This window comes from Poecilia reticulata, chromosome 7 (genome assembly GCF_904066995.2).
Source record: "Poecilia reticulata chromosome 7, P_reticulata-male-v2, whole genome shotgun sequence".
NCBI lineage: Eukaryota > Metazoa > Chordata > Actinopteri > Cyprinodontiformes > Poeciliidae > Poecilia > Poecilia reticulata.
In genome coordinates, this window is record NC_088836.1 from 14599887 (window position 1) to 14610346 (window position 10460).

Genomic DNA, 10460 nt, shown 5'->3' on the forward strand with positions numbered 1-10460 from the left:
CTCTGGTCACATGAGACTAAAACTGAACTATCTGACCTACATGCAAACTAACCCTGATAATTTCCGCGAAACATCACCCTCGCAATGAAACATTGTGGACAGCAGACCAACCAATTAAAATGCAAGCATCTATCAGAATTTGCTTTCCTCCAGAAAGTAACCTAGTCTCACAGTTCTCCACAGCAAGCCAGGGAAACTTATGCCACAAATAGTAGCAAACCTGTTCAAGGGACAATAGACAGATAAGGTTTTGTTTTTTTTTAATTCTTGGGCAATCTGTGTCAAAAATGACAGATCTTAAACCAAATGTATCCCAAAATGTTCTCATTTTTGTTAATACATTTAAAACCACGTATCATTTTCTTGCCACTTTACAATTATGCTCAACTTTGTGTCGGTCTAACATGTGAAATCCTTATAAAATACACCAAAGTTTGCAACGGTGACATCTGTTGTGAGACAGTGTAGACCCCCACATCCGCACACAGTCTGTTTTCCCAGGCTTGCCGCCCACTCTGTTGTCATTATTCTTTATTCCCCGGCATGAGAGAATGAACTGTGCACTCTGTCCCATTACTTCAACTAAATGTTGAATTAAACCTGCTTATTTGAAGAAGACCAGTGTAAACAGTGGGGATCAGACTAATGTGTGGGAACCAGATGCTCCAAGAAGGTTGCACGCATTTTTTTTCAGTCGCTAAGTGTGTTCGTTTTGATGGTTTCAAGCTGATCAATCCATACATACAGAAAATAATTCTCATAGTGTGTTTCTTTATGAGCTTAACTTAGCTGCTGCTTTTTTTAAAATCTTGTTAAACTGCACTGCTCCATTCTGTGTGGGCAGAATACTTCCCTTAACATCTGTTTATGCTGTGTGTCCTTCCACACAGCTGCATGTCATATATAGGGTATGCTCCTGTGCTATTTTTTCCCTCAGATGATGGCGTCAGGAGGAGTTGTTCACAAGCTTTCAACTTAAAGATCCACTGCACTAATCATGTCAAAGAGCCAGATTCTCTAAAAATAGCCATTATGGTTATAGGTTAGGTCGACGCCACGGTCTGTACGCGTTTATTCAAGTTTACAGCCTCCCCTCTGGTTTGTTGACGTCTGGCCAACACAGGGATCTAGCAGCAGGGGTCAAGCGAGACGTTCATGGTCACGAGTGCAGCTCAGGTTGCAAGGAGGAAGGATGACATGTGATGATCGTTCATGCTTCTCCTGACCGCAGTGACCAGCAATGATGAAGGTGACACATCAAACTGCTCATTTCCAAACGCTGTAGTGAAATATGTCGCAACTACGCTATTACACAAGAGCTATGAGTTTTAAATAATAGAAAAGCAGCAAACTATAGCCTGCTATGAGGGTAAAACGGGGTTTTGCACTTATAGTGTTTTTGTTTCATTTAAACTGATGGAACAGGCACTGAAAACCCAGCATATTCTAACAAACGCTCATATAGAAAAATGTTGAGCTAAAAATTGTAGATCAATTTTCCACAGTATCTTGGTTTAAAACTCTAGATTAACATTCCTTAAATTCAGTCCTCAGACTGAATATTTTAGACGTGTCCGTTCCAGAACGCCTGATTCAAATGATTTCCTGACCTCCTCTGGGGCCATCAAGTGCTGCAGAAATATGTTAATGTTTTAGGTGTTAGGAAAACACCTAAAACATGCAGGGCAGAGGCCTCCGAGTGCTGCAGAAAGTTTGACTTTAGTGAGTACAAATGGTGACCGTTATAGCAACCACAACCACAGCATCAACTTCTGCTTCTACTAGTTTGCGTTCAAAATTATTTCTCCGTCCTTCACAATTACTTGTAAAATTGGTAAGAAAATCAAACAAAAAATGAAAAGTGGGAGGAAATCCTTTAAAATAATTTCACGTCTGATGCGACAGCACTAAAAATAAGGACCATAAAAACAAATTTGAATAAATAATTATTTAAAAATAACCTAGGTCAAATATTTAAGCTACTCTATTAGATTTTTTTTTTTTCCTGGTATTTCAAAGAGTTTATGTTGCCATACAAGATACCGAGAGTGTTTGAAAGAGAAGCTGGTTCACAGATATTCATATCAGTAGGAAAAAAGTGGTTTTGTTTTCAGATTCATGTAAAACCCACCTGGGCCATTTGTTTCTGAAAAGCTTAATCTTACCTAAGCACACAATTCCAGTTAAGTATCAGCAGTAGAAAAGTTTATTGTCCCAATAAGGCAACTGGATTTTCTATAGCCACAATCACAGACACAGCAAAAATATCACACAGACAGAAGACATGGGGCATAGCAGCAGATAACATAAGGAACAGTCTACTTACTCACACTAATTATTTTTGACATTATTTAACTATTATGAGTTAAAACCCTTCATGTTTTATATTCTGGCTTGCATAAAACCCACTGACTTTCACATATTCTTTAATCTTTCCGTATTAGTTTCTCCCATTTAAAATAAAAATGCTGAAATTAAAGATTAGATTATTGCAAACTATTTAAATATCTGCACCAGGGATGCCAATAAGCATGGAAGGGACCGGAAATTTAAAGCATCTCTTTGGGAAGAAACTTCAAAAATCACTCAATTTATAATGTAAAACAGAAGAAAACTTCACACTTCGACATTGAGTTTATCACTGAGATTTGATATGCTATGCAGCTATAATAAATAGTTAAGTATTTTGAGATTTTAATAATCTACAATATAAAAAAATATGCTGAGAAACAGTAGAAATTTATTACAATAGAAACACAGTAGGTCAAGCCTCAACTTAAATATTGTGCATAAATTTGATCCAAAAATAATTAATGCACTCACCAAACATATTTAGTGGCAGTCAATGAATGGGTGACCAGAGCTCATTAGTTTAAAACTATGAAAAAAAAAAAAATCAAAGACAAGATCTAGAAATAAAGTTCTTTTCCCGCTTTAACGAAGACTTTATGTTTTTCTACAAGGCAACTGCAAATTACAGTGTACAAAGCAGCAGCAGGAGTGTAGATGTTAAACTGGCCAGAGAACATATCCGATCGGTCTCGGGGAGGAAAAAAAAAAAGTAAAAGCGGAGGAGACCCTAAAATATTCCACAGCTTAATTCTGAACAAAAGTTAGAAAACGGCACATTTAAAACATCGTGAGTTCGACTTCAAAGTTTCTAAATCCTTACAATGAGTTAGTAAACTAGGACATGTTGCAACATCTGCTGACATCACGTTAGCATCAGATATATCTGTATTATATTCATCTCACCCGGGCTAACCCACTACACTGATCTTAGTTTCATTTCACATTCCAACATAGTTTTTCTGGCTGCAGAAACATTTAGCTGAACATAGACTAAGCACAAACCAGTATGGAAACACAGTACCGAACATCCTGCTGCAGGACTGGAGTAAGACATTTTAAAATAAGAGGAAACAACATTTCAAGTCAGGCAGCCACACTTGGGAGTAACGCGAAACCTTCTAATCAGCAACGTCAACAGGGTAAAGATGTTTTGGCAGATTATCTTCTTTTATGTGATTTGGAAGCCCAATCACTTGGACAAAATATGAAGCTTGCCCAACCGTTACTTCACAGTGGTAACTTTGTTACAGTAGATGATAAATAGAGGTGCTACAGTAACATGTCCTTCATTTGGCGTAACAGACTCAAAAAACATAGCAGAAGAACCAAAAGTGAAACATAATTTTAAGAAGTCATCAAGTGCTCAGGTAAGTATCAGTGTAATTCAGGCAGCACCCAGAGTGCAAGTATGTAACCTAGACGATGCATCTCCAGCATCTCCATCCCTTGCTTTCATAAGGCTTTCTGCTCAACCGCTTCCTTCACCTCAGTGGTTCAGCCCGGTTTCACCGGTGACAGAGCGAGGTATCATCTTTCCCCCTGCATTCCAATGGTACCGTCCTCTTCTTCTTCTTCTCCTCTCGAGTCCCGTCTCGCCTGGTGCCGCTGTGGGGTACCGTCCGGGTGCGGCGCCTCGGCTCGACAGTTGGAGCAGCAGCAACAGAGCGCAGTGCAGAGGCGAGAGCGGATGGGCTGAGTGAAGAACACAAACATGATGCAGTTGGCTGCTCCCTGAGACGTGTTACCGATACCCTAAAGGGACGCAGAAAATAAGCAGAAAGACACTTAGAGAACTGGAAAAATTATTTGTTCTATTTATTTATATTTTTACACACTTTTAAAAATCCTATGATGGCTAAATGTGGAAACATAGTCCCCAAAAGGGCAATATTGTGTATTTTCCAGTCAATCGAGTAACCATGTTACTTTCAGTTGTTATAAAAATGCTGATCAGATCCAACTTAAAAGAAATTCAACTTTCCAATTATACGCCACTTTCTGAAACTCCACCATTACACATCATCACAACAACCATTCTTCATTAAGCCTTTAACAACTGAGAACTAGCTGTAACAGTAAAATGTAACAAAATAGACCTTAAAAAGCCAAACAACTACAGTAACAGAGATGTTTTACATACGCTGAATTAATGTTGGGCTTTTAATAATGCATGTGGCTACACAATAATACTTGGTCTTTAATAAGGCGCAGAACCCATCAATCCGTAAAGAAGCCTAATAAAGTATGAGCCTGCTTTGTGCATTGCAGAAATGTGCAGTTATCTACATGATCGAGTCAAATGGGTATGATGCAACCACCACAGCACCACAAGCATCATGCATTCAGGCTCCCCATGCTAATAACACATTGGAGATGTCTGCAGAGTACTGCCTGTAAAAGAAGATTTTTCGTCACCAGACGTCTTTGCATGTTGTGTTATTCTGTGCAGCTTTGATGCTGAGGGTCTGTTTCACTGCCAGTACAAAACGTTATTGGAATAACGAAGGAGAACTTCATCCAAATTTTTCTTCTTCACCACAAATTAGCAACTCATTTGGACCCAACTAGGGGTTCCACCCAAACACGCATCAGAACTGGCCAACATTAGGTTTCAGCGACATTCTACCGTATTGGACATTTGTAAGAACGGTGGTCCGAGATGTAGCCAGAGTTATGCCAGAAGCTTGCTGATGGGCTACAAAAGGTGCAAAAAGTAAGGGACATCTGACCAAATATTAGAATATGTTTGAGCATGTATGTATATTGTTGAGTCTACGCTGATTAGAGAAAATCCACAATAAATTCAGACTCATGCACTAGATTTTCGCTTTTTTTTTTCTTAAACATTGCTAATTTCACCCTAGAAAATTAGCAGCCGTTATTATTCATCAACGGCTCAGATGAATAATAATATTCAAGTTATTGATAAGTCTTCCTTTTACTGCACATCTTCTGTTGCAAGGAGTTTCAAGCAGAAACCACTGGTTTGTAAAGAAAAACTGCAGGATGATGGTGCGATGAGTCATGGGTTTAATCGCATCCTGTCTCACATTCAGGTTTAACAGCACATCAGCTAATGATTTCACACACATGCTGATGTGCTGCTTGCCAAATACAACAGACGACACAAGAAAATGACTAAATATGAAAGGGTGTCATCTCCACTAAAAGCAGCTATTTTCAGACTTTAAACTCACGTGTAGCGTGACCAACACTGGGTTCTGTCTGACCGGAGAGTTAGCCAGCAGCAGGATGAAGCGCACCGTGCTCCAGATGCGCAGGACGATGAAGATGATGGGGATGAGAGTTAGCTTCACATCTGCCATGGAGGAGAAGGACTGCGACGGAGGCCTGGTGGCCAAGATGGGACGGTATTCCGACAGGGCCGCATGCTGCACCAAACAGAGGATGATTTACAGAAGAACAAGAAAAAATAAAAGAGAACGCAATGCATCATCAAGAACAATGGGTCGTTTTTCACGACACAGCAGCAGAAGTGAGGCGAATGTGATCCGTGATTCATCTGAATTTCATCAGATGAAAGAATTGCTGCTAATTTGAAAATTAAAATACCAATGAATAAAGAAATATGGGCATGTATTTAAAATGTAAAGGAAAGAGTACAGTGCCTCTAGGAACTATTCACCCCACTTGGATGTTCTTCTGATCAACAAAATTAGGCTTTTTAGACAAATAAAAAAAAAAACTAGACATGCACCATATATCTGCATTAGCATCAGTCATGGGTGATATTAGTCATATTAGCACGATGATTATTTCCTTATTGTTGCTTTCTGTGTTTCTGGAGGGGGGAGTGAAGGGATTGTTCCTGTGGATTTTTGTTCGGTCATATGACTAACAGTAGTGCAGTGCAGGATTGTGGGTGTTTAAATGAAGCATTGTTAACCTGGTGGTAAATTTTTCAGTGTCAAAAGGCTAGAGAAATACATAAAATGTACATATATATATATTGATATATATATTGCTGAGAGACATCAATTGTCTGCCATAAAAGATAGATAAATATCAATGCATCCCTAAAAATTGTGTAACGTCAAAATAAAAACCGCTTTCTACAAAACAACAACAATTACATTGAAATATTAAAATAAAACATGTGATGACTAAAAATCTGGGGTGTCCAAACTTTTTGTCACGTGGGCCAAAATTGTTGGGTCAAAAGTATTCATGAGTCGGATTATGAGGAATCGCAACAGAATGGCTGAAAAACTGCATCAGCATCAATTTGAGATATTCTAATTTCCACAAAGGTAGGGAACAGCAGAACAATTTGAGGTTTCTATAACAAATCCTTACACCAACTTCATGAAAAATCAGCCTGCCATACCAGAAAAATATCCCACATGATTACCTTTGACAGAACTGCTCCAATAACACTTAGTGACATGAATATTCATAAAGATTTTCTGACAGACTGTTATTTACAGTCTGACATTGGGAGGGACATGGCAGATGCTATAATAAAGCCAATAGTTCTGTCCATCATACAGATGAAGTTAGGTCACTTAACTCTGCGTTTAGACTGGCTTGGTGTTTTAACTAAAAGTCCAAATTTACTTTGTGATCAATGTTTCTCCTTTAATAAGGGTTCCTACACATCTTTTAATGCAATTTCATATTTTCCACAATCAAAAGTTCCAAAGTTCTTGGTTAATGGTTTGAATTGTTCAACTATAAATACAAATGTTCATAAGGAAATTTGCACAGCCTTTAAATTGGGAATCAGAAAAATACATACATTTTGTGACCCAATAAAAATGATGGTAGCTCAATTAATAGTTGATCTGTTACGATAACTGCTTAAAGACAGTAGATCCTACTGTATACAGTCAGGATGGACAAGAAAAACAAGTAACTCTTCCTCTTCAGGTTCATTTAAATAAAATAGTTGTCAGTTAAAACAGAAAAACATGATGGACCCCCTCACCGCCCTGTGGATATGCCTCTTGATCAAGATGTAGAGCACAGGAAGAGTGAGGTAGGCCAGGAACTCCCAGATCTTTCCAGTCAGCAGCATCCACAGGACCCGATCCGGAGCCTCGATCCTGACCCAGCACCAGCCCACAGACACCTCTGACGCATCGTAGCCGATCTTGTTGAGGCACACAGCGGTGACAGTGATGACCAGAGGGACGCCCCAGCTGGAAAAGAAAAGCAAAAGCAGAAATAGTTTGGAGAGTCAATGTTAGTTATCTCAAATGATGTTTTTTTTTTTTTTTTACTTAAACTAATGTTCGTGGTTGGTTTTATCTGTCCGTCCACCTACCTACCTACCTACCTACCTACCTACCTACCTACCTACCTACCTACCTACCTACCTACCTCAAAATGTTTTAGTTTATGCATGGTAGAACCACAAAACCATTGCCACTTTCTGAAAACAGCATTCACCATTTCCTATTTAAGCATATGCTGTTCTCTTAAAACAATCTAAAATATACTTTATTTGAATATTATTTTATTATGAAAATAGGGTAGAATGTTATAAATGCCACAATGCTTAAGACCTACTTGTGTTTGAATGCATTAAATGGGCTCTCTAATTCTAATTCCCTTTAGATTACATGCTGTTATTTTCCGTCATTTGTGTAAGGCCCCTTGGTCTGCAGCGATCCTTCTAAATCCAGTCCTGAATACAAATACATGCCACACGTTTCAGATTTCTATTTGTAAAAAAAAAAAAATAATAAAATAAAATAAATAAACTTACTTTCTAGCTAAAAACAAAACGGTACACTGAATTTTTTTTGTAAAGTGAAATGGTACAATATGCTGTAAGTGAAAACCTGTTATTAATTTGTTCACTGAAAAAGAAGAGGGAAATATAATACAGTTTGAAATGTATAATGGACTAGCCTGGACTAACTTTCAAAGAGTTCCCATAGAAACCGTACGCGCTGGAGTAGTTCCACTTTACGCTAGTAAAGTTTTAGTCATGTTGCCTTTCCTAATGTTAGCTAAAACCCTATATAACATTTGAAACTAAGCCATAAATCAAGCCAAAGTCGTACTTCAGTATTTGCCAGTTTAACCGCTTTCCCGCAAACTTCCCAACATGCCTCAGGCTGCGCTCGCTTTCTCTTAGAAGCTACTTTTACAGCTAGCTAGGCTGGTTTCACGGCGATATCCATACCTGACCAGGTGGAAGAACACTACCAGGCTGTCGGCGACCCTCTGGCTAGACCTGACGATGAAGACGTAGAGGTACACGGCGATGGACACGGTCCAGAAGAAACTGCTGGTGTTCGAGAAAGTGGATATGGCTCCCTGAGCGACGCACTCGGTCGAGTCGGTGCGGAAAACACTCCAGACTCCGACGGCGTAGGAGACGGCCGACAGCCAGTCGGTCACCGAGAGGAACACCAGCAGCCTCCGCGGGGTGGTCCTCAAGTCCGTCCAGATAATGTGTGTGAGGATGATGAGAGAGGAGCCCAGGAAGGACAGAGCGCAGGTACACAACACCACCACCCGCTCTGACAAATACAACTCTGTCTGACTCTCGTTGGCCATAGTTTACACCGAAAACTGGCTGCTATATCAGAGTTTGCCCGAACACTTCTGGGAGCAGTAGCAGCAGATTTGTGCTAGATGTTATCATGATTTCCCTCAAAGGCAGTGCAAGTTTAAAACTTCCAGTCCAAACGAGGCAAACAAAACTTTTCGCCCAGCATTTAAGCCCTCCCTCCCCGCACGCCTACTGTTTGCACCAACCGGAACCCAAAGCAGAAGTCAGTCAGCTGGTAAAGGGAAGAAACAAGTTTATTTTTGTCCGTAGATAATTTTTTTCTTAGCTAGTTACAGCTGTTGTATCACCGTGTGACACATGACATTAAGGCTAAAACATAGATATTTAGATTATCTAAAACGTGACCCACGGATCAAGAAAATGTTTAGGAAAATATTTTTACGTTCTTGTCTCAAAGTTTCACATTTTAGCAGAGGCGTCACCGAGGGGGGCTTACGGGGCAGTGGTCACCATATATTTATGCAAATAATTTTTCTGTCCATCCTTACATGCTGCATTTGAATGTCCTTCTCTCATTGGGTTACTCTCCCGGTGTTTACTTTTGTTTTTCAAGTTAATATTTAGTTCTGGTTGCATTTGTAGTTCGATTTCACTGAATCTCACCTCATTTTTGTTAACAAGTCAAAAACAACAACAACAAAAAAAACATACAACTTTAAAGAAAATCTTTTTTTTTAAATCTACCAGTGAATCAAAATAACATTGTAGTTTGGAAAACAGAAAAACACAAACGTTTTGAAACAAGCTTATTTTAGTTTTTGGACAAAACAAGTAATTTTTGCTTCTGTCTGATCTGTAAAATAAACTTGACGTAGTTACGTGAGACTGAATTGATGAGGGATTATTCAAGGTTTTTCCTGAGTAAGCGCAGACCCTTTTAAAATAGCAGTGAGCCTCTTGACATATTGTATTTTATAAGGTAATAGCAGCAGGTGTTTACGTCAGGTTCTGCTTGAGGTAAGCATTAGTGGATCATAAAAGTCAGAATCAATAGAGTGATTAGGAAGGCTGCTTCTGGCCACTACAAAGAGAGAAAAGGGCTGCATTAAAAAGTGCTTTGCAACGTAGAGGTGCTTCATCACACATTGTTTTTAAGTGAAGTTTATTTACTTGGTGACTGTTGATGGCTTTGTGTTTTCTTTTTTTCTTAAAAGCTTAGAGGACAGTGTCCCCCCTGCATTGGTCAGATTGTTCATGAACTGATACACTGATGAACATTTTAACCAATAAATATATTTCTGTGAGGGCATTTGATATGAATTTCACACTAAATGTGAACCTGTGATTCACACATTTGAAAAGTGATAACATATTGATTCATAAATCATGTTATATTTTACAAAGTGGAATACTATGCTTTTTGTTTCTACTGTGTCTTTTTCACAGAAGACTCATCTAATAATTGGTAAAAACAAAGAACTTTAATGCAAGAACTTTACAAACGTTGTTGCAAAATTTTTTGAAGAGATATTTATAGACTTGTGAATGTTCAAGTGAGCACTGGAAGTATTGGGCCACAAGATTTACAGCAGAGGAATCAAAATGAGAAAAATTACTGAGC

The 10460-nt window shown here is 38.8% G+C and overlaps 2 protein-coding genes across 3 annotated transcripts in view; one reads left to right on the forward strand and one right to left on the reverse strand.

Annotated features, from left to right (window-relative positions):
* Positions 1-2183: 2183 nt before the first annotated feature.
* Positions 2184-9080, reverse strand: gpr157 (G protein-coupled receptor 157). The gene is made up of 4 exons (XM_008413323.3): positions 8507-9080; positions 7301-7514; positions 5550-5744; positions 2184-4104 (listed from the first exon to the last, which is right to left on the reverse strand). The coding sequence occupies exons 1-4, from the start codon at positions 8881-8883 to the stop codon at positions 3880-3882; spliced, it is 1011 nt and encodes a 336-aa protein (XP_008411545.1). The 5' UTR covers positions 8884-9080; the 3' UTR covers positions 2184-3879.
* spsb1 (splA/ryanodine receptor domain and SOCS box containing 1) overlaps positions 8687-10460 on the forward strand; it is a 36504-nt gene continuing 34730 nt past the window's right edge. Inside the window, exon 1 of one of the 2 annotated variants that reach the window (XM_017305917.2) lies at positions 8687-8824. The gene's annotated coding sequence lies outside the window, so the exon portion shown is untranslated. The remainder of the gene's footprint in view (positions 8825-10460) is intronic. The other variant, XM_081608952.1, reaches the window with a different exon arrangement.

Bases quoted from the DNA above. Each gene is read 5' to 3' on its own strand.
- gpr157 (XM_008413323.3), bottom strand. From the start codon at position 8,883: ATGGCCAACGAGAGTCAGACAGAGTTGTATTTGTCAGAGCGGGTGGTG. The intron at 5,745-7,300 runs GTGAGGGGGTCC...TGTTTGGTGCAG, and splicing joins AGAGGCATATCCACAGGGCG to CATGCGGCCCTGTCGGAATA. The intron at 4,105-5,549 runs GTGAGTTTAAAG...GCGTCCCTTTAG, and splicing joins CAGTGTTGGTCACGCTACAC to GGTATCGGTAACACGTCTCA.